Genomic DNA, 24,500 nt, shown 5'->3' with positions numbered 1-24,500 from the left:
CTCAGCTGATAAAAGTGGGATTCACTAAAGCTCACAAAAGGTAAAGTTCTTTTTAGTAGATTCCAGCAAAGGCAGATGACAGCTGTACCCAGATCACCTCCCTTTTTTTTCTGTCTGGGGCTTTTCTATAAAGCCCCTCCCCATCCCACAATCCCAATTGATTTAGATAAATCCCAGGTCATGAGCAGACGGGTTGGAGAAAATCCAAACTGACTGCGTTTAAACTTGAGACAGAGAAAACCCGCAAGTGATTGAGTTTATCTAGAATTAAATAGATTTGAGTTTTGTGCCACTAGACAACGTGGGGGTTCCAGACAGATGCCAAGTTTGATTATGAGGAGAAATATTTTAAAAGTTGTATTTTTGATTTGCTTGTGCCATAGATTGAAAATTCATACTGCTATATAGATAGGAAATGATCAAAGAGGTAATCATTGCTTCCATCAGTAGCAGAGAGAGAAATGTAAACCAATGAAAAGAATCAAGCTTGCTCTTGGCCAAGTGTGGGGTACAGCTGGGGACGGACGCTATCTTAAAATCCAGACCCTCAGACCCTGCTGGAGTGGTCGATACTGGGAGGTGATTTCTGTAAATCTGCTCAGATATCTATATATATATAATCAGGGCCTTAAATTATTTGTTTTTGCAATCCTACTTTTGAGGTATCAGGCTTTAGAAAATAACCAGATATCATTCTGACTGCCATACGAAGAACAGAGAAAGCAGAGACACAAGTTAGGGCCCTGGTTGTACCCTATCCCTCGAGCCAAATACTGACTTCCAGCACTTGGGTGATGGCAATGGCTATCGAAGGCACGTGGGAGATTGGGGTGTTCTTTAGAATTAAGACTTTATGATGGGCTAACTGGGTGTGAAGAGTAGGGTGTTGAAGTGGGAGAATGAGGTTCTTGCCTCTCAGAGTCGAAGAATGAATCTTGTGGACAAAGGAGAGTGAGTAAAACGATAGAGTTTTATTCCTTGAGGATACAGAAAAAGCTCTCTGGAGTGAGAGGGGTCCTGACAGGGTTGCCACTGGGGGCTTTTAGGGTTGGTCTTTCAGTGAAACCTAATCAGGGAATTTCAATCCTTTAAACATCTCTATTGAAATCACCATTGAGCAAGGATTAGTGATTTAACATCTTTAATGGCTTACTTGCTTTTTAGGGACCAATAATTTTTTGTTGGTCACAAGTAGCTGTTATAACAAAACCCCTAGGACACCTAGGGCAGGATGGTCTGATTTGTTTCTTTATCTCTGGTTTCCTTTCACCTCCGCATTTTTGGGGAATTTTGTGAGCCTGATCCCGTGGCTCCCTACCTAGCCCCACCTGTCCCTTCCTCAGTGTGATTTCTAGTTTTGGGTGGAAGCATCCAGGTGGATAAGGGTGGCATTTACCAATATGGCGCAGGTGAGAGTCAGAAACAGTTTTTCATGGAGAAGGTAGAGATTAAGAGGTTTACTGTGGCCCATCTGAGCTTCTGATGCTATGAAATATCCACAAGGCTCTGTCTCTTTGACATCTAGGCCTGGAGCTGGTTGGAGTGTATGGGGTGGGAAATATTAATTTGAGAATCATGAACATAAAGATGGCATTTAAAACCACAGGACTAATGAGATCATTTGCTGAGTGAATTACTGAATGGAAATAGAGTGAATCGAATGGATGATAGGACCATAAGTATATGATTATTAGAGATTTTTATTTTCTTCTTGATTGTTTTCTTCATTTTCAAAGATACTTAAAATGAAAATATATTACTTTTATAATCAGAAAAACAGGTAAAGTCCTAATAAATCTGCTGCTGCCACTCAGAAACACAGCCACGTAACTTTCTTGCTGCTTTTCTCAGCAAAAACATTTCATCTAGGTTGGGCCTTAAAAATATTAATGCGCTTATTTAATTGGGAATCTTAGAAACAGTGTTTGCATGAAAATCAACATTCCCACCTCTTCTGCAGTGCAAATGAGCCACTCACCCTCCATGCTCACCCATCCTGCATCTCGCCGCTGATTGAACCTGTGCCTAATTATGTGTTGCTCCTTGAGTTCTGCAGTATGTAATAGCAATGTTTATTTGCCAAGGTTGACGGTGATGACTAAGTCATCTTCCTCTTCGTGGCTTTTGTTTTGTTTTGTTTTTTTCCTTTTTTAAGTGAAAGAGAGGCTAACCCTGCCTATCATGCCACCAACACAGCGCTTTGACGAGGTTGTCTCTTGTTAGGGATAGCCGGGGCAGGAGCTCAAGCATGGGCAGGGTATTTTGTCAGAAGCCCTAGTGGGAAGAGGTTTCTGTAAGTCGTCTGGGTTGACTTTCAGGCGGTGGTAAAAGGGCCTCTTGGCCTGAACATTTATTCATTCAACTAACATTGAGTACATCCCTGCAAGGCTGCTCGCCCCACTCTGAGCCATGACAGAGATAAATACGACCCCATGCAGGATCTCAAGGAATGTTTACTCCAGTGATTGTTTGAGTTCCATCTGTTAAGGGTCGTGAGGAGGGGAGTGTGGGGCAATATGGAAACACATAACCTGGGGAGTGTGGTTCTGGGTCAAGGCTACCCGGAAAGGATACATAATAGCTAGCATTTGTCAAACTGCCAGGCACGGATCTTCGAGCCTTCTATGGATTGATTCATTTATTCCTTCCAACAATCTGTGCAGTATGTACCATTATTATGCTCATTTTATGGGATAAAAACCTGAAGCCCAGAGTGGTTAAATCTGAGCTGAGTATGCAAGGGCAAGAGGAGTTAGTTAGGTTGGAGGGGGAGAGAGGAGTTGCAAGCAATTGGAGCTGCACGTGGACGAGTGTGGAGCTTCCATCGGTAGAGCACAAGGAGTAACCAGGAGACTGACTGCACAGTGTTGGTTGTGACTGGCGTCTGTAGGGCAGGGGCCTGCTGGACGGAGCTAGAGGGGTTTGAGAGGTATTAAGAAAGGAAATGACAGAGTTGGATTTGCCTCCCATTCTGGCTGCCTCGTGTGGCCTGGTTAGATGGGAGGAACCAGACAGGAAGTGGTCATAGCAGTCTTGATAAATAAGGACATCTAAGCTATAGCACTTGGGTTCAAGTGGCAGATGGATTCAAGGGGTGTTGTACTGTGGACGACTGTGCCTGGGGACTGAAGGTGAGGAGCTGATGTGAGGGAGGAGCCAGGGCCAGAGGCCAGGCTTCTCCTCAGGTGGCTGGGTACCTCAGGGGAGGAACACGCCTTGTGCACACAGATGGTGCCTGGGGCTTGTTCTTTGAGGTGCCTTGAGCCTGGGTCTCAGGGGAACAGAGAGAACAATGCCCAGGGAAACCAAGAGAAGATAATACATATATGGATGGAGACCTGAACATGAACACAAACAAGCCAACCAACAGACTCCCCTTCATCTGTCTCTGAACCGCCATCTGAATTTTCAGCATCCTCCTCAAAACTTAAGGGGAAGGAGCCCTTGCAAATCTTCTTACAAGCAAGGGATGGTAAATAGAAATTAATTGGATAGCACTTGCTATTAGTGTTTTAATATGTGTTAAATGTCACAGACATTTTGTGTCTTTTTTTATACTCTATTTTAGAAAAAGTTAAAAATGTATATTTATAAGACTTTTCATAGGTTTCCTGCTAATGTGGACCCTCCCTTCTCCCCAGTTCTCTGGGAGGTCTTTATTTCTCCAAACCACAATTTTTCTACTCTGGCAGTTTTCAGAAGTCCATTCTTTGAGGTAAGGGAGGCAGTGCTTCCTTGTTTGCTTGCTTGCTTTTTCTTTCTTCTTTTTCTTTCTTTCTCTTCCTTTCTTCCTTCATTTATATTTTTTATTACCATATAATGTATTATTTGTATCAGGGGTATAGGTCTGTGATTCATCAGTCTTACACAATTCACAGCGCTCACCATAGCACATACCCTCGCCAATGTCCATCACCCAGCCACCCCATCCCTCCCACACCCCTCCACTCCAGCAACCCTCAGTTTGGTTCCTGAGATTAAGAGTCCCTTATGATTTGTCTCCCTCTCTGGTTTCATCTTTCATTTTTTCCTCTCTTCCCCAATGATCCTCTGCCTTGTTTCTCAAATTCCACATATCAGTGAGATCATATGATACTTGTCTTTCTCTCATTGACTTATTTCGCTTAGCATAATACCCTCTAGTTCCATCCACATCGTTGCAAATGGCAAGATTTCATTTTTTGATGGCTGCATAATATTCCATTGTACATATATACCACCTCTTCTTTATCCATTCATCTGTTGATGGACATCTAGTTCTTTCCATAGGTTGGCTATTGTGGACATTGCTGCTATAAACATTGGGGTGCACGTGCCCCTTTGGATCACTGCATTTCTATTTTTGGGGTAAATACCCAGTAGTGCAATTTCTGGGTCATAGGGTAGCTCTATTTTCAACTTTTTGAGGAACCTCCATACTGGTTTCCAGAGCGGCTGCACCAGCTTGCATTCCCACCAACAGTGTAGGAGGGTTCCCCTTACTCCGCATCCTCGCCAGCATCTGTCATTTCCTGACTTGTTAATTTTAGACATTCTGACAGGTGTGAGGTGGTATCTCATTGAGGTTTTGATTTGTATTTCCCTGATGCTAAGTGATGTTGAGCACTTTTTCATGTGTCCGTTGGCCATTTGAATGTCTTCTTTGAAGAAATGTCTGTTCAAGTATTCTGCCCATTTCTTGACTGGATTATTTGTTCTTTGGGTGTTGAGTTTGATAAGTTCTTTATAGATTTTGGATACTAGCCCCTTATCTGATGTCATTTGCAAATATCTTCTCCCATTCTGTCAGTTGTCTTTTGGTTTTGTTGACTGTTTCCTTTGCTGTGCAAAACTTTTTATCTTGATGAAATCCCAATAGTTCATTTTTGCCCTTGCTTCCCTTGCCTTTGGCGATGTGTCTAGAAAGAAGTTGCTGCGGCTGAGGTCAAAGAGGTTGCTGCCTGTGTGCCCCTCAAGGATTTTGATGGATTCGTGTCTCACATTTAGGTCTTTCATCCATGTGTATGGTGTAAGGAAATGGTCCAGTTTGATTCTTCTACATGTGGCTGTCCAATTTTCCCAACACCATTTGTTGAAGAGACTGCCTTTTTCCCATTGGACATTCTTTCCTGCTTTGTCGAAGATTAGTTGACCATAGAGTTGAGGGTCCATTTCTAGGCTCTCTATTCTGTTCCACTGATCTAGGTGTCTGTTTTTGTGCCAGTACCATACTGTCTTGATGATTACAGCTTTGTAACAGAGCTTGAAGTCTGGAATTGTGATGCTGCCAGCTTTGCTTTTCTTTTTCAACATTCCTCTGGCTATTCGGGGTCTTTTCTGGTTCCATACAAATTTTAGGATTATCTTTTCCATTTCTGTGAAAAAAGTTGATGGTATTTTGATAGGGATCGCATTAAATATGTAGATTGCTCTAGGTAACATAGACATTTTCACAGTATTTGTTCTTCCAAACCATGAGCATGGAACGTTTTTCCATTTCTTTGTGTCTTCCTCAATTTCTTTCATGAGTATTCTATAGTTTCCTGAGTACAGATTCTTTGCCTCTCTGGTTAGACTTATTCCTAGATATCTTATGCTTTTGGGTGCAATTGTAAATGGGATCGACTCCTTAATTTCTCTTTCTTCTGTCTTGTTGGTGTGTAGAAATGCAACTGATTTCTGGCATTGATTTTATATCCTGCCACTTTACTGAATTCCTGTATGAGTTCTCGCAGTTTTGGGGTGGAGTCTTTTGGGTTTTCCACATAAAGTATCATATCATCTGCAAAGAGGGAGAGTTTGACTTCTTCTTTGCCGATTTGGATGCCTTTGATTTCTTTTTGTTGTCTGATTGCTGAGGCTAGGACTTCTAGTACTATGTTGAATAGCAGTGGTGATAGTGGCCATCCCTGCCGCGTTCCTGACCTTAGGGGAAAAGCTCTGTTTTTCCTCAGTGAGAATGATATTTGCTGTGGGTTTTTCATAGATGGCTTTTATGATATTGAGGTATGTACCCTCTATCCCTACACTGTGAAGAGTTTTAATCAAGAAAGGATGCTGTACTTTGTCAAATGCTTTTTCTGCATCTGTTGAGAGGATCATATGGTTCTTGTTCTTTCTTTTATTAATGTAGTGTATCACACTGATTGATTTGCGATGTTGAACCAACCTTGCAGCCCAGGAATAAATCCCACTTGGTTGTAGTGAATAATCCTTTTAATGTGCTGTTGGATCCTATTGGCTAGTATTTTGGTGAGAATTTTTGCATCCATGTTCATCAGGGATATTGGTGTGTAGTTCTCCTTTTTGATGGGGTCTTTGTCTGGTTTGGGGATCAAGGTAATGCTGGCCTCATAAAATGTGTTTGGAAGTTTTCCTTCCATTTAATAGGTATTAATAGGTATTCTTCTTTAAATGTTTCGTTGAATTCTCCTGGGAAGCCATCTGGCCCTGGGCTCTTGTTTGTTGGGAGATTTTTGATTACTGCTTCAATTTCCTTGCTGGTTATGGGTCTGTTCAGGTTTTCTATTTCTTCCTGGTTCAGTTTTGGTAGTTTATATGTCTCTAGGAATGCATCCATTTCTTCCAGATTATCTAATTTGCTGACATAGAGTTGCTCATAATATGTTCTTATAATTGTCTGTATTTCTTTGGTGTTGGTTATGATCTCCTCTTTCATTCATGATTTTATTTATTTGAATCATTTCTCTTTTCTTTTTGATAAGTCTGGCCAGGGGTTAATCAATCTTATTAATTCTTTTAAAGAACCAGCTCCTAGTTTCATTTATCTGTTCTACTGTTCTTTTGGTTTCTATTTCATTGATTTCTGCTGTGATCTTTATTATTTCTCTTCTCCTGCTGGGTTTAGGCTTTATTTGCTGTTCTTTCTCCAGCTCCTTTAGGTGTAGGGTTAGGTTGTGTATTTGAGACCTTTCTTGTTTCTTGAGAAAGGCTTGTGTTGCTATATACTTTCGTCTTAGGACCACCTTTGCTGCATCCCAAAGATTTTGAACAGTTGTGTTTTCATTTTCATTTGTTTCCATGAATTTTTTAAATTCTTCTTTTATTTCCTGGTTGACCCATTCATTCTTTAGTAGGACGCTCTTTAGCCTCCATGTATTTGAGTTCTTTCTAACTTTCCTCTTGTGATTGAGTTTGAGTTTCAAAGCATTGTGGTCTGAAAATATGCAGGAACTGATCACAATCTTTTGGTACCAGTTGAGACCTGATTTGTGACCCAGGATGTGATCTATTCTGGAGAGTGTTCCATGTGCACTAGAGAAGAATGTGTATTCTTTTGCTTTGGGATGGAATGTTCTGAATATATCTGTGAAGACCATCTGGTCCAGTGTGTCATTTAAAGCCCTTATTTCCTTGTTGATCTTTTGCTTAGATGATCTGTCCATTTCAGTGGGGCAGGGGGCAATTAAAGTCCCCTACTATTATTGTAGTATTGTTGATGTGTTTCTTTGATTTTTTGTTATTAATTGGCTTATATAATTGGCTGTTCCCATGTTAGGGGCATAAATATTTACAATTGTTAGACCTTCTTGTTGGATAGACCCTTTAAGGATGATATAGTGTCCTTCCTCATCTCTTAATATAGTCTTTGGTTTAAAATCTAATTTGTCTGATATAACGATTGCCACCCCAGCTTTCTTTTGATGTCCATTAGCATGGTAAATGGTTTTCCACCCCCTCACTTTCAATCTGGGGGTGTCTTTGGGTCTAAAATGAGTCTCTTGCAGACAGCATATCGATGGGTCTTGTTTTTTAATCCAATCTGATAGCCTGTGTCTTTTGATTGGGGCATTTAGCCCATTTACATTCAGGGTAACTATTGAAAGATAGGAGTTCAGTGCCATTGTATTGCCTGTAAAGTGACTGTTACTGTATATTGTTTGTGTTCCTTTCTGGTCTATGTTGCTTTTAGGCTCTCTCTTTGCTTAGAGGACCCCTTTCAATATTTGTTGTAGGGCTGGTTTCGTGTTTGCAAATTCCTTTAGTTTTTGTTTGTCCTGGAAGCTTTTTATCTCTCCTTCAATTTTCAATGACAGCCTAGCTGGATATAGTATTCTTGGCTGCATATTTTTCTCATTTAGTGCTCTGAATATGTCCTGCCAGTCCTTTCTGGCCTGCCAGGTCTCTGTGGATAAGTCTGTTGCCAATCTAATGTTTCTACCATTGTAGGTTACACATCTCTTGTCCCGAGCTGCTTTCAGGATTTTCTCTTTGTCTCTGAGACTCGTAAGTTTTACTATTAGATGTCGGGGTGTTGACCTATTTTTATTGATTTTGAGAGGGGTTCTCTGTGCTTCCTGGATTTTGATGCCTGTTTCCTTCCCCAAATTAGGGAAGTTCTCTGCTATAATTTGCTCCATTATACCTTCTGCCCCTCTCTCTCTTTCTTCTTCTTCTGGGATCCCAATTATTCTAATGTTGTTTCGTCTTATGGTATCGTTTATCTCTCGAATTCTGCCCTCGTGATCCAGTAGTTGTTTATCTCTCTTTTTCTCAGCTTCTTTATTTTCCATCATTTGGTCTTCTATCTCACTGAGTCTTTCTTCTGCCTCATTTATCCTAGCAGTTAGCGCCCCCATATTTGATTGCACCTCATTAATAGCCTTTTTGATTTCTACTTGGTTCGATTTTAGTTCTTTTACTTCTCCAGAAAGGGTTTCTCTAATAACTTCCATGTTTTTTTCAAGCCCAGCTAGTATCTTTAAAGTGATGATTCTGAACTCTAGATCTGACATCGTACTAATGTCCGTATTGAGTAGGTCCCTGGCAGTCGGTACTACCTCTTGTTCTTTTTGTTGAGGTGATTTTTTCCGTCTTGTCATTTTGTGCAGAGGAGAATAGATTAATGAGAGAACAAAATGCTAGCAGGGTAACAACGTCCCCAGAAAATATACTCTAAACAAATCAGAAAAGACCTGAAGCAGTGGGAAAAGAAAGGGAAAGAGAGAAAAAAGAAAAGGAAAGAAAAAAAGAAAAAAGAAAAAGATAAAGATAAAAACAAACAAAAGCAGAACAAAACAAAACAAAACAAAAACAGAATGTGATCAAATATGATCAGGCTGGATTATAGATCAGTGCCACACACTAGATTTTGGGTGTATTTTGGTCTGAAAATAGGCAGGGGATGATCCCAATCTTCTGGTACTGGTTGAGACCTGATTTATGACCTAGGATGTGATCTATTCTGGAGAATGTTCCATGGGCACTAGAGAAGAATGTCCCTCCCAAAATTTTAAAGAAAGAAAAACTTATATATGTACAAAAATAAGAGTTGATATGATGAAGGGATGGAATATGACTGTAAGGATGGAAATTATAAAAAATTTTAAAAAAGGATTTGATAAGTTTGAAAAAAGAAAGAAGAGGATTAAAAAAAAAAAAAGAAAGAAAAAAGGGAGAGAATGTGATCAGGCAGGGGAGTAGAAAAAAACCATACACTAGAGATTTAGAGTATATTTTGATCTGTTAGAAGAAACTATCTCAAGATTTTAAAGAGAGAACAACTTATATATATATGCCAAAAATACGGGTAACTACTATGAAGGGATAGAATATGACTTTAAAAATGAAAAATAAAAATGTTTTTTTTTTAAAAAAGGGATTGATAAGATGTTGGTTGAAAAAGGGAAAAAGAAAAATTCAAAAAAAGAAAAAAAGACAGTTAAAAAAAATAATTAACTTTGAAAGACTAAAGAATCATGGTAAAAAAGCCATGAATTCTATGTGCAGTATTCCCCTAGCGCTGGAGTTCTGCCGTTCTCATTGATCGGTAAACTTGGTCTTGGCTGGCTGTTCTTGCTGATCTTCTGGGGGAGGGGCCTGTTGCCGTGGTTCCCAAATGTCTTTGCCGGAGGCAAAATTGCCCCGCCCTTGCCGGTCCGGGCTAAGTAATCTGCTCGGGTTTGCTCTCCAGAGCTTTTGTTCCCTGCAAGCTTTCCGTACAGCTTTGGAGGCGGAGAGTGAAAATGGCGGCCTCCCAGTCTCCGCCACAGCGGAGCCGAGAACTCGGGGTCCCGCTCCTCAGCGAGCCCCCAGAGAAAAGCCGTCAGTCACTCCCGTCTCCCCGGTCTCCGGCCACACTCCGCGCTCACCCGGCCTGTGACCGCGCCTTTCTATCTATCACCCGACCCCGGGTGGAGTCTCCAAACCCAGCAGATCCCCGCGGTGCGCTCCCACACCTCTCCTCCCGGGGGAAGAAGGTGAGTCTCCCCGGATCTGCCGCTTGTTGGGTCCCTGCTGGAGGAGCAGTGGCCCGACTGTGCCGCGGATCACGGTTTATAGCAACCCCGAGCTGAGAGCCTGCACCTCGGCTCCGTCTCTGCAGCCGGCTTCCCTGCTCCGATACCTGGGAGCTCTGCCGCACTCAGGCACCCCCGGTCTTTCTGTGACCCCGAGGGTCCTGAGACCACACTGTCCCGCGAGGGTTCCACCCCCCACTTCGCCACCAGAGTGACGTCCCTCAGCGGAGCAGACTTCTAAAAGTTCCGATTTTGTGCTCCGTGGCTCTATCACTTGCCAGAAGCGGCCGACGGAGGCCCCTCCCCCGCCGTCTATCCTTCCGAATATCGCCTCGGATTCACTTCTCCGCACGTCCTACCTTCCAGAAAGTGGTCGTTTTTCTGTTCAGAGAGTTGTTGCTATTCTTTTCTTCGATCTCCTGTCGAGTTTGTAGGTGTTCAGAATGGTTTGATCCCTATCCAGCTGAATTCCTGAGAGGAGAGGAAATCCAGGTCTCCTACTCCTCCGCCATCTTGCTCCCAAACTCGCGAAGCAGACTTCTAAAAGTTCCGATTTTGTGCTCCGCGGCTCTATTACTTGCCGGTAGCGGCTGACAGAGGCCCCTACCCCTGCCGTCTATCCTCCCGAATATCACCTCGGATTCACTTCTTCACACGTCCTACCTTCCAGAAAGTGGTCGCTTTTCTGTTTATAGAGTTGCTGCCATTCTTTTCTTCGATCTTCTGTTGAGTTTGTAGGTGTACTGAATGGTTTGATCCCTCTCCAGCTGAATTCCTGGGACCAGACAAAATTTAGGTCCCCTATTCCTCCACCATCTTGCTCTAGTCCCCCGCAGTGCTTTATTTATGAACACCCTATTCCACAGGTAAGGAAAAGAAGACTTTTCCTTCATGGGGCTGGGGCGGGGGTGGGGGGGGTAAGTAATTTTTCCCATGGTCCCAATTCTAGTCAATGGTGGAGGCAGCATTCTAAGACCCCTCAGATCCCAAAAGTTTGTATTACCATCTGCCCTCACCACCTCCCTAAGAAGTGAGTTGGTAGATTGCAGGACACAGGCTTGCAGAAGAATACTTTTGTTTTCAGAAGGCTTGAAAAGAATTGCATTAAAAAATAAAAAGACTCAGGCACATACCAAAGGCTTTGAGGGTGTAAACACTGCCTTGACCCCGCTGAGCTACTAGTAAAATTCAGAGATCCCCTTGGGCCACGCCTCTTTTCAGAAATTGGCACCAATGTTCTCCTGCCTCATCCCTCAGTCAGGCCATAAATTCTTATTGAGCCCCTTTCCAATGGGCCAGGTGTGCTCAGAGGTGTAGGAATACCACAGGAAGCCGAAGAGAGCCCCTGCTCTCAAGAAGCAGTATTTCCCATCACATGGACCTCCTCTGCTCAACTCTGCCTCATCTCCTTGCATTTTCACAGTACACACTGCTCATCTTCACCGTATGAAAACACCAAGGCCCAGAAAGGCTGAGAATGTGTCAAAGCTTTCAAAGCAAATAAGAAAAGGACCTGGCACTCAAACCTGTCTCTCTCTGACCCCAGAGCCTGTACCGTGAGCTAAAGATCTTCGATTACGACACATTCTGTCTAAAGAACCCATACCCTTTACATTTTTGTTGGGTCCAGCAGGAGAAAAATCAGTAGCTCATAGATTCAGGGGCCAAACATATCATTCTCTCTCACCTACGTTCATCTGAAGCCACTTTAAGGAAGAGACCTCGTTGGCCTCAACAGATGGGGAAGCAAAGATTCCAAGTCATTAAGGAGCTGACTACATGACGAGGATGATGATGGCTTATATCAGTTGGGCACAGACTATGAGAAATGTGCTGTGCTAAGTGCATACCATTTATGTGACTAATTCCAAGTTCCATGCCCTTCCTCCTGCCCCAGGATGCTGCAAACATTTTGACATCTGGGTTAGCATCAGCAAGCCCATGGGGTAGCATCTCCTCTCTGATGCAAATCTGAAAAGGCAGTTGGTGACCATTGACCTGGACCCATAGGGTTGAGATAAGGGTTTCCTCTCTTTGCCCTTTGACGACCTCCCTCCTCCTCTGGCCTCAATGCTATTCTTTCAGCAGCATCTCCCCATCCAAAGTGCCCAGTGGCCTTCAGGTCGGTGCCCCCGTCAGGGACAGATGGACACAGAGAGGCAGGGCTTCCCGGCTGGATGGGCCACTGGCAGCCAGGGTCCTGGGGAGCTGTGGATGGGCCCAGGCCTGCAGCCGCAGTCATCCAAACAGCCCCCTGGAGTAGGTTCTTTCAGCTTCGGGGAAAGGTCAGAATTTCAATCTTGTGTTTTCACACATCTTAAATGGATTTCAGAGCCACTGGCACTGCCCTGCTCCTCTCTCTAAACAATGTGGTTAAGCTGCTGTAGCATTGCTAGAGGCTGCATTCCTCCCGCATTGTGATGTGGTTTTTGGAAGTCATGCATGCAGTTAGCTAAACCAAACTAAGCTGTTTCATTAATGGAAGCAAACTCAAGAGAGAAATTGTGAATAGGAACAAGGCAAGTTTGCTTTCCACGGCTAATTCAAAAAGCCAGATAATTAAGTAGGCGGAGAAAGGAAGTATCCCTTCTGATTCCAAGCTCTGGCTCTCTCTGTCTCCCCATTTCCTTTCTTTATTAGGTGGTGATGGTGGTTGTGGTGTGTGGGGGGTGGGGGGGGGGAGGAAGTGGGGGTTGTGAGGGAAGTCCTAGCAAAAGATCTATTACCCCAGACCCTTGGAGTAAGCAGTTTCTGTCATATGGAGAACATAATAACTGTGCTCTGTTCTGTTCTGCTTCCCTGACCCCTCCCCTCAGTTCTACGTGGCCCTCCATAGCAGCTCCAGATCTCCACCTATCTGCCAGGTCATTCCCCACCTGTCACTTTGGATCCCACCTCAAAGACAAGGTTCATCAGCATGAACCCAGTCCCCACCTGCATCTTCCACCTGTGGATGCAAACAGAGAGCACGTTCCTTTCCTCTTACTTCGCCGCCCCCCAGGAGGAGAGAGTCCCTCTCCATCTGCAAAGTCCATTGCCCTCCTGTGGCCTGGATCCCAGGATGAGTCCGCTTGCCAGTTACCCTACCGCTACCATGGCTCCTTCCCTCAGGATGATAAACATGTCCGACTCTCTCCTATTCCAAGGAAATGTCTTCCCTCAACCCTGCCTCTGGAGCTACCCTCCCCATCCTTGAGGTTTGCCTTCACTACTCTGCATCTTCACACAGTCTACCCCCTTGTTACTGCCACACACCTCCAGTTCTGGCTTCTGCCTCCCCTACCCCATACCCTGGTCAGGCACCACCGATGCCTACTCTTCAGACCTAGCAGACCTCCCCATCTGTTTCCTCTTCACATTGGTGCAAGATGGCAGGGGGTTGGCCAAAGTGACCTCTTGAGGGGGAGTGCTGGTGTTCAGTGTTCTGATGTTTTTTCAGAGAGAGAGCCTAGAGTTTCAGACAAAGACGTTTTTCATCTGAACTGCCTATTTTTACTTAGATATTTAAAAAAGCAATCTCAGGCTCTGAAAGAAAATGTAACATTGATGCCAAATCAGATGAGAACTAACACTTGGTATCAACAGGAATATATTTGAATTTAAAAAGGCTAGCTGCATCTGACAGCAATGTGTCTCAGCTACTTAGTCTGAGCTGGGGTGGGGGGTGGGGAGAAGAGTCTTCAATAAATGTTTATTAAGGCAGGGGACAGGTGATAAGTAGGGTGACTGTAGAGTCAGGGAAGGCGTCGCATCAGAAGTTATATTGAGGTTGGGTCTTAAAGGGCAGGTAATTTCGGGTAATAAAAGGCGTTCACTGAAGGCAGAGGGAATGGCATGTGCAGAGCAGGGTGTTTGGAAAAGAACTGACATTTTCAGGGAATAATGAGCATAGTACCTTGAAGTGTCTTACAGTCTCTGTGACCGAGTGCTGTCCCCTGTCACACCCCTGGCCCTGAAATAGGGAGAGTTGCAAGGGAAGAGCATGTCCTATAGTAATGTTTGTTAAACTTAGGGCTAAAGACCCTCCAAATGTGTATGGGGAACCAATTTCTCGTATGCTTTCCCTAAATCAAATGTGAGATTTTAGACAGAGAAAAGGCATTCATAATCAAGGCCATCTTTCCCCAGGGTTACCAGTACCCACAGAGGTAGCTAATGGTCCAGCAAGCCCTAGAACCTCCTGTGCTGCTCATTTTTCCCACATTGCAACTCTGGCCTCATTATTCATGAGCTGTCAGGAGAAAGGTGCCATGTTGATCGTTTGTTGTTACGCAGTGGCTAGCACCAAATATTTGCTCAAAAATATTGGTTAAGGGCATGGGTGATGAGACCAGCATCTTGTGCTCTATGAAGAATAGAGGGTTTCTGTCCCTGTTTCCAAAGGAAACTTCTATTAAGTTCCTGATTGTGGTAGTTTGTCAGTTCATGTGTCCTTCCTGGGCACACAGGTAGACAAGACCACACACTTCTTAGCTTTCTCCTGATTAGGTGGGGCTTTGTGAGCAGATCTAGCCTTTGAAACAAGACTAGAAGTGATGTGTGCTACTTCCTGGGTGAGGCATATAAGTAAGTAGACTACCCAAAGCTCTCAACAATGATCCCAGGATTCATGTGTTGAGATGGCAGTATCAGATGGGGGAGCATGGATTCCTGAGTCACCAGATGGAGGCGTACCTCTATGGTTCCAAGGAGTTGCCTTATTGCAGCCCCTACCATGACTAACGTATCAGTAAATTCCACTTCATTTCCACAAAACAAAGTGGGAATATGGAGTAGACATCAACTCAGTAAAAACATTGTTCATTAAATATTTGATGGCGGCCATAAGAGCTGTTTTGCAATGGACAAGTTCTACATAGCTTTCTCTCCTTTAGAAAAACACACAGAAGAAACTCCCAATTTGCAGATTTAGAAAAGGTTGAGTATCTCTTGAGCATTGGGTAATAAAAAGTTACTAAGAATGTGATTCTTGATTGATATTTCATTGCCTTGCCTACCAGAAAGCTCTGAGGCAAATATATGGCTTATGCACGGCCTCTTGGGGTGCATTTTTGCCAATTCTCTACTATAATCATGTTGCTACTTAGTCCTCATTTTCCCTTTGGGTTCTGACTTATCTAATTTCCCATTTTGTTTTATACTCCTGTAAGTGTCTTAAAAACTTTCCTCTGTGGAAGAGATAAAGAGGACAAGGAAGGGTGAGAACCAAATTTTTAGAGCAAGCTCTGGACAAGAGATCCATGAATCTTTCTTCTCCTAACCCTGGTGAAGACAAGACAGTATAAATCAGCTCTGAGTTTAACAGTCAGTGATGATTTTAATTTACTCTTCCTCTAGTTTTCATGACTATTAATTTTTCCTTTGGCTTATAATAGCATAGCTCAAAGAATATGTTAACGATAATAATTACTGGTGCAGGATGCGAAGTAAGTTTGTGGCAGTGGTTGTGTCTTGCAGTTAGCTTAAAATAATTCCCCGTGGATTCAGGGTCCCCAGATGACATTTAATCACTAGTACTTCCTCTTTCTGAAGCTTCATACAACATTTTGATTCACATTTTTGATGGAAAACCTTCCCTCCATAAAATTCCAATTGGTGATAAATATCTGATGCAGAAATGCTAACTTTTAAAACCCCAGCTCACACCTCACTTTAATATGACCTTTGTTTTCCATACCTGTGTAGATTCAGTGGCCTGAATTAGCTCTCATGTACATGCACTGAAAGGCAACGCTGTGCTGTTATTCCTACATTTCATATCTGTGGTCATATCTGTAAATGATCTACAACAGATGCACATAGACACATGTGAAAAAAATTCTTTATTAATTTCTCACATTTCATTACAAAAATGTATGTTGCAAACAACTTGAATAACCTACTTGTGTGTTTTTGTTGTTTTTAAAACCCTTGGCTTCAAGAACTCAGAATCTCCCTCTCTCCTATCAAGTGTCGGGAAACACTGATTATTGGAGTCAACAGGTTCTCATTTTGCTATTTATTTTCTTCTCTCAAGCTCTGAAAAAAAATGTCCTCTGTATAAATTAAACAAAAAAGAATGTTGTAAATTCTATGTCATTACAGTCAACAGAATTATAATAATGCATCCAAAATGTGTGGCCACAAAATATCAGGTATATGTTTGAAAACAGAAAAAAATGACATTCTAGCCCTGTTAAAAGGGTAATGGTCCCATATTTTTATTAACAGGTTAGCAAAACAAAATCCAATGGATTACAATATTTACATGTTATTTGAAAAATAAAGTAGTGATAAAAGCATGTCACAATTATTTTCTTTTTTTTCCTTTTTCTTTCTTTTTTTTTTCTTTTTTCTTTTGGTTTTTTTTTTTTTTTTCTTTCTTTTTTGGTAACCATTACAAACACCCAATCCAGGTATGCAACTGTTTAATACATTTGAAATGAGGCCAATTAAAAACAAATATGGACACAAAATGTTATCTTTGTCTAGATCACACTTTCCCCATTTTCTGGTTTCCACATGATGGCCCCCATCCCTAAAAAAAAAAAAAATTAAATTAAACTCCCTACAAATAAAATTTCTTAACAGCAAGAAAATAAAAGAAGAACATGCTTTTCAAGTAAGCACTTATTCCACAAATGCACTATCTTTCCATGGATTTTATTTGAAGCTGTGTGGGACACTGTCATCTCAGCAATTCCCTGTCCCTTTCTTCCCTCCCCCTCCCGCAACCCTTCCAAGTAAAAAACAAAACAAAACAAAACATGAAAACCAAAGGACTCACACACACGCACACGAGCACACACGCATCCAAGTGCACGCGCACACAGGCTTCTCTATAATCTAGGCTTCAAGGAAAGTTCTACTTTTTTGGAATGAAACCCTTTGTTCACAATCAGAACATATTATAAATGTAGACTTAGATTTAGTCTAAGCTGCTCCCTCCTGAAAAAGCTAATATGGGGAAACAGAGCAGCTGGTAGCTAGAGTTTAAAAAAAAAAAAAGTTCTCCAGGCTCCTTGTAGGATATAAGTATTTCTTGTCCACTCTCACCAAAGGGATGGGATTCTAGCACATCCCCTTGTTCCGCAAAATAAATGAAAAACCCTCCCCCAAACACAATGCAAACAAAAACAGAACACACATTTTAAAATCACACACAAAAGCCAGCCCATCCTAACAAATTATTTGTGTGAGACGGATAACGTGTTAATTTGACGAGCAACAAAAGGGTGAAGAGGACTTCCTCGTCTGGCCCACAAGCTGCATAGCTGTGCCAAAAAGTTTGGTTCTTTAGTTAAATTAAGAAAAAAAAGTTAACTTCTTTGTTATTTCCATGTTTAAAATAAAAACATTCCTATTCACAAAAAAAACTCAATCTCCCTTGCCCCCCAAATTAAAACAATAACAACACGCACACAAAAAACAATTTATGTGAAAACTGAATTGTGCTGTGTTTGTAACACTCAAATTGATAGAAAATAAACATATGGCAAACAAAAATCCACAGTCACCGTAAAATTAGCTCACATGAATCTACCAAATTCTAAATTATAGTTGAACGCTAATAAACAGCTTACCTGGAATAAAGGATGACAATTCACAAACAGTTATCTAATAATTAAAGTCTGTTTCTTTTTTTTGTTTTGTTTTTTACTAAAATAATTAAAAAAATCACAGTATTTTAAGAAATAAAACCCACGTGGGGATTTTAAGCACAATTTGTGTTCCTTTCTTTAAAACTCTTTTTTTTTTTTTTAATCCATTCACCGTCTTGCCCAGCAGTTCTCTCTACATTTAACCACGACGACGACAGGTAGTACTGACAAATGCAGAGAATTCCCTTGGTTAAGTTTGAGGTACTAGGAAACAGGTGACTGTTTTATGCAAAGCAGTTTTTTGTTTTCTGTTTTTGTTTTTTTTTTTTTTTTTTGTGGTTTTTGTTTGTTTGTTTTTTCCCAAAGCGGCTGCAGTTAGGTCTTGAAAAAGCTTAAGGTATTAAAACTAGAAAAACGCACCAAAAGATGTGCGTCAAAAAGTTGTTCCCCTAAGAGAAGTCTTCTACTGTCATGGAGCTTCTGTTTCCGCATCCTGTCCAAAGACCGCCACGGAGCACACCGTGCGCACGGGAGGTGCTTCCATATTCCACAACAAATGACGCTTCCATGATGAAGATCCGGAAGGAAAGGTGTAGTGATGGAAAAGGAGCCACATATTCCAACCATTTAAATAACTTTAATTTACATACTCACTCACACAGGTACCAGTGCTTTGAAAATAGATTGTTCAGTCCTAAAAAGCAGCTTTGTTCTGTCTTCTTTTCTGTCCCCCCCCTCCCCCTTCTCAGCCCAAGCTGGCCCTCCCACTTTCTCATCACGGTTCAAGTACGGTTTGATTAAGAATTTCACCAAACGCTTATTCATTTTTGGCCTCTGCATTCTCCAGGAGAGATTTGTCAGCAGCTACTACACAGATGGCTACTGTTTCATTCTTTAGGGAAAAGTCTATCCCGATTGCCTCGTCATCTTCCTTTTCCTCTATAGAGGGCATCTTAATACTGTCCTCCACACTCTCTTTCAGGTGGATTTCTTCTCTGCTCACCTGCTTGGTGTCATTCAATGCCCTGGAAAAACATTGATGGGAGAGATGGGTGAGTATGCATTTTTTTCTAATTAAGCCAAAAAGTGTCCTTATTTCCCTGATCCTAAAAAGACCTTGGGGTTTCCTTTGCATAAATGCCATGAATGTAGGACTAAATTGCCAGTGATTTATCCTTGCTACATGTTATGCTTAGGTCATTTCTTTCTGGCATCTTATTGAAGATGTGAATCTACAAAAGTATCCATTATTATACTATGTTTTAATTACACCATGTGTAATGTGGACACATTAACATAATTATTTTATGTTCCCTCATCTACTGGGTCGGTCATAAGTCACAAGTGGTAGTAGCAAGAACTGTCTTTCACTCAAGCTCATCCATGGAACCCACAAGCTTGGAGATTGGCCATATTTAATAAGACTAAAAAAGAGGAACTCAGGTGAAGATTTAATGGACAGGTCCAGAAACAAATCAGAGAAACAAAGAGCAAAAACCTGAAGATGGAATCCAGGTCTCAGGAAGCTTAGTTAATCTTCTCTGAAGTTTAGATGCTTGGGGTTTCTGGGGCATTTTCTACCCGAGGACCAACTCCTAGGTTCTCTCTGTGTCTCATGGGCTAAGAGTGCCTTGTCTAGGGGACGATTTTATGTTCAAGGATTTTTTTAAGTGTTTTACGGGTATGCTCCCACCTACCTGGGAGGCAGGCAGAAGCTGGCTCTGTCCCCGAGGCAGAGCACTGAAGGCACCAAGAGGTGCGAGGGCATGTTCAAGGCCACTCAGGGAATGAGTCATCACAGAGGCAGGAACAGAAGCCAGATCTTTTGACTCCGGTCCACGCTCTATCAGAGAATGTCACGCTAATGAAAGCTGAAGGGACACTGGCTGGAGAATAGCACTAAACTTCCACGTGAGGGCTTGGGTGGGATTTGTCATTCATAAAGATGATTTTTTCCTCATTTGACTTGTGTATGGGTGACCATTTAAAAAACCAACAGAAAAGAACAAAACCTAGTTCCTGACAACTGCCTCTCCTCCCATGCCCAGAAGTGTGACACAGAGGGAGGGGTCTCTGGATTGTCAGGGGAACCAAAAAAAACCCAAAAACAAAAAACCAAAAAAACAACCAAAACCCCACAAACAACAACAAAAACAACGAAAAAACAAAAAGAACCTGCACTCCCTGCCACTTCTCACTTCTCTGGGCAAGTGATGGCTTGGGATGGCTCAACTTACATGCCGTGTCTCAGCACGTGCCTTTCCCACTCAGAGCCCTGTGAAAACGCCCGTCCGCAAAATTCACATGGAAAACGCTTCTCGGTATTAATAGCAGCGCCACGGTCGGAAAATCTCATCAGATCTGTGAGGAGAAAGCAGAAGTGTTACCTGTGTGCTGTGGGAGGAGGCAGAAGAGGTTAGTCCACATTCATTAGGAAACCTCCTCTCCTACCTTCACTTGTAAGACCATCTGTGAAGGCAATTTCCAGATTCCTTACTCTTTCTCCTACTGGCTTCTCACCTAAGGGTGTTTCTTGGCTAGTTCTCAAGAACCGCTCCTGGTTCCCAGGCCCCCAGCCTCCCCATGCCTCCTCACAGCCCCACCTGCTTCCATCACAAATAATCTGGGGCTTTCTGGCCCAAAGAACCCCTTCTGTCCATTCCAACGGTGTCTCAGCAGGTTTATCTACCACATCACTTCTGGGATGCTCTGTCAGTGCCTCCCAGGTTAGCACCTATTCACTTCCTATCCAACACAGGTTTATCTTTGCTCACTGAAAAGAACTTGGAGGCACTGGGTCAGGTTCCGTGTAGCAGACCTCAGAGTTTTGGCTGGTTCCAAGTAAGGCCGGGGGCTCACAACTTGTGCTCACCTGTCACGGATGTCATAATCAACACCTCACAGGGTGGCTACGAGCCCTGAATGAGATCTGCAAGCAAAGAGCCTAGCGTGAACTAGAATCCTGGACAGGGAGGCCAGTATGTGAAAGCATGTCCTCAGCTGGTGAGGGACCCTGGCCGGCTGCCTGGTATCTACTCAATTGGTGGTATTCATGAATGTGGGGATATAGACGTTTCTGGACAGGCCTGTTGTAAACATCAAATATTGACTGTTGTTTTGTTTTCTCCATGGCGCTGGGCACATGCTAGGGGTCTGATAAATGTGGACTGGCCAGCTATTTGTTCACAGACCACTCCTCCTGGCAAACTCCAAGAGGAGAGCTCACATGGCCTTTGTGTTCTCCTGAGTCCCAAGCCCATATGTCTTTCATTATACCACAGAGGGCCCATCCTCCCGTGGGGAATAACAGCAGGACCGAGACAGGCCTGCGGCCACGCTGCAAAATGAGGGCAGTGGACAAGGAAATGTCTATCATCTCTACATATCTGATCACTCTATGCCTGTACATACAAGATGGTACAGGAGGATGTCTCCTGGTTGAAATACTCCATCTAATAAAATCCTCAGGATGATGTTAACAGGATAGGTGTCTCTGTGCTGCCTTAATCTTTAGCACAAAAAGCTATGTGAATAGGGCCAGTTTTAACAAAAGATGAAACATTTTCTCACAAATTAAGAAGATCACCACACAAGCCATTAAAAATAATTGCACAGACTATCTTCCTTGATTCTTTTCATTGGAAATGAGACAGCACCATCTGCTCTGCGCATTAATTCCTTAGCAGGGATTATCTTGGGCAAGAAATCAACAGAATGCCTTCCTGACTCCTCCCAACTGCATAATGAGAGGGGGTGGGGAAGATTCTGCTTGGGTTAATTTTGATTTCTTCATGCCTGGCTTCTTCTCTTTCAAATTCCCTCCGAGCTGCCTAGGCAGGACCTGCAGCGTGGCGGCGGTCAGTCTCCTCTCCAGTTCCCGTGTTGGAAAGGGCGCGGAGAGTGGGGGAGCTACAAGGACGTGAGCCCCCCGAACTGAGTGTGCCTGATGAAAGTCTACAATGCCAACGAGGGGCATGCTCCTGGCACATTTGCTCCTTTACCCTTAGGAAACATGAAACCAGTCATCTATTCTTTCCAATGGCTCATGCTGTTTCATCCTCAAAGGACGAGGCCAGTCATTACCTGTCACACATCAAATAGCTCTCCATCAGCCCTGAGAGCTGTACTAAAGCCACCTCCCGCTCTACTCCTAGAAGACAGACCGTCTGGCAAAAACACCCCGAGGCTATTGTGTGCCATTTCTTCTTGCTGGCAAGAATATACCTAGATGGTGGAAAATTGATTCAAAGGAGATGAGACAAAGGAGGCTGTTCTCTCAAGAATGGCGAGGGGGATTGGGGGGGGGGTAGGCTTGGAAAGCCCATTAGCATCACTAGAAGTTACTCACATAGATCCCCGACCCTCAGAGAGAGGAATACAGGCTCCTCCACCCCAAGACTTTTTTTTTTCCCCATGTGGTTAGGGCTCACGAATGTGGATACTACACTTCCTGGTGAGAAGCGATCAGACACCATGAAATTCTTTCCAGTCAAACGGAACTGGTCTGATGCCCCAGTGCCCAAGCGAAGGGGACAGCCAAGCCAGGCAAGCAAGGGAATTTGCCTGGTGCCCCCCATCCCTAACTGCCATCTATTTTTCTAATTTGCGATGCTTTCATTTTGGAGGAATCACAGAGGAGGGGAGGACTAAAGGGGGTTCTTGCCTCTGCCATGCTTATAACCTCTAAAATCATATGTGCTCAGCTTCAGAGATTAAAAAAAGTCATAGCATCCAACGAGGAATAATTTATTTCCTGGAGAGGAACAGCAGGGCACAGAGCATCATGAAGCAAAAGGAGCCTCTGTACCCTCTGTCAAAAGCATCCTCTTCCAGAGAACTCTGGTAACAGTGCACAGACGTTAAAGAATTCATCACTAAGAACATATTTGTGAAATGTTAAAAAAAAAAAAAAAAAATTGGGAACCATGCTTCCTTAGATCATAGCCATTTTCCTTGCAAGAAATGGATCACTGTGGCCTCTCCTAATAAAAGTTGTAACTTTACGAGGGCAATCAACCTATATGGTAGGATGTGTTCTTTGTCTGTTCGTTTTTCAGGTTGACCATGGGCATGGGGGTTTTGAAGAGTTGGCAGTCCCTGCTGTTTTCTTTCACTAGGGATCGAGGGGCCCAATTGGCCCCTCATGTTGCAAACCTGTGGTCTCCTGCTATGGTGTCATGGTGGGAATGGAGTGGAAGTGGGGCAGGTCAGGAAAAAGAACAGGGAGAACCTTCGAGGGAAATGGCCACCAAATAGGCTTTCATAGGCCTGTAGACGGAGCAAGGAGGAAAAGCAAAGATATTCTGCAGAAGTGCACCTCAGAGTGAGGCCTGAAGGCATTCAGGGTTAGGTTCCCTTCGATGAAGAACATTCCACTGCCAAAGGGTTGGGGAAAGGGGATGTAGTACAAAGAGATCTTGCCTTTGGAGCCAGAAGACCGAAATTCAGCCTCCAAGGTATGATGTTTTTTTCTTTCCTTTGAATGAGCTCTTAATTTTCTGGGCCTTTATTTCTCCATTTGTAAAATGATAATAATACCATGTACATTGCAGGGTTATCATTTATGTGGCGGTTACTATGTTCTGGGAATTGGGCTGGAGTCTTGTACATGATCTCATTCAAGCTTTCCACAACTCTAAGAGGTAGGTGATATTATTATTGTTATAGATGATGAATGCACATGGGATAAAATACTTTACCCAAAGTCACAGCTAGTTTAGTAGCATAACTGGGAGCCAAATCCAGGAAAGCCAACTGCAGAACCCTTTACATTATAGAAGATTAAAGAAAAAAGGGTTATATAAAACCCACCAACACTGGATCTGGCACATAAGGAAGCTCAATGCTGGTAACTAACATCATTCTTCTCATATCTATAATGTCTATTTTTCATGTTTGTTATCCATGTGCTTTTTTTTTTTTTTTAAAGATTTTATTTATTTATTTGACAGAGAGAGACAACACAAGCAAGGGGAGTGGGAGAGGGAGAAGCAGGCTCCCCGCAGAGCAGGGAGCCCGATGTGGGACTCGATCCCAGGACCCTGGGATCATGACCTGAGCCGAAGGCAGTCGCTTAACCGACTGAGCCACCCAGGCGCCCTATCCATGTGCTTTTGATGAATCTACAGTAACTAACCTAACAGATCCCAAACCCATATGCTTATATGCACCGTCCTGGGATTTCCACAACGTTCGATGTTGAACAATACAGAACACCAACTCTAGACCATATAAATGTATGTCTACAGCTAAATATACTTCTGAAAAACTTTATTTTGAAAGTAATTATAGACTCAGAGGAAATTGGAAAAATAGTACAAAAATCCCATGAAACCTGTCCCTGTAAACACACGGCTGAATGAAAACTGTTGGCCTCTTTCTCCCTCTTTACAGAGCAAAAAGAGCAGCGAGGGGGTTTAGAAAAGGGCCAGGCAGAGGGACTTCTGGAAAAGCTCAGGGCTCAAGTCCTTTGCAGCCCACCCCTCCTCACACAGCCTCAATTTTACCCCAGCAGCAGCAATATTACTTAAGTGCTCAATGGGAAGTTCATTCACATTCCCCCATAGCTTTAGTGTCCTCTGTCTGCCTGTCCTTACTGTGAAGTTTCCCTAGACACCAGTTTTCCTTATTAAAAACAAATCACCCCCATATACTTTTTAACAAACATACAGCTATAGTTAGA

The 24,500-nt window shown here is 42.9% G+C and overlaps 1 protein-coding gene and 1 long non-coding RNA gene across 11 annotated transcripts in view; one reads left to right on the top strand and one right to left on the bottom strand.

The window, feature by feature from the left end:
- The window catches only part of LOC116641246, a 59,399-nt gene extending 39,461 nt beyond the window's left edge, over window positions 1–19,938 (top strand). The window contains exon 3 of the long non-coding RNA XR_004301152.1: window positions 18,801–19,938. This is a non-coding gene — a long non-coding RNA (uncharacterized LOC116641246). The remainder of the gene's footprint in view (window positions 1–18,800) is intronic.
- ZNF462 (zinc finger protein 462) overlaps window positions 15,634–24,500 on the bottom strand; it is a 136,654-nt gene continuing 127,787 nt past the window's right edge. For 8 of the 10 annotated variants that reach the window (XM_032418888.1, XM_032418884.1, XM_032418889.1 and 5 more), the window contains 2 exons: window positions 20,056–20,179; window positions 15,634–18,843 (listed from right to left, as the gene is read on the bottom strand). In XM_032418888.1, the coding sequence (XP_032274779.1) occupies window positions 18,636–18,843; window positions 20,056–20,179 (332 nt within the window). In that variant the 3' untranslated portion in view covers window positions 15,634–18,635. The remainder of the gene's footprint in view (window positions 18,844–20,055; window positions 20,180–24,500) is intronic. The other 2 variants (XR_004301151.1, XM_032418891.1) reach the window with 2 other exon arrangements.

The sequence above is a fragment of the Phoca vitulina genome, unplaced genomic scaffold (genome assembly GCF_004348235.1).
Source record: "Phoca vitulina isolate PV1807 unplaced genomic scaffold, GSC_HSeal_1.0 scaffold21, whole genome shotgun sequence".
NCBI classification, from domain to species: domain Eukaryota; kingdom Metazoa; phylum Chordata; class Mammalia; order Carnivora; family Phocidae; genus Phoca; species Phoca vitulina.
The sequence above is the reverse complement of the archived record's forward strand: the minus strand, read 5'-3'. Positions and strand labels throughout refer to the sequence as shown.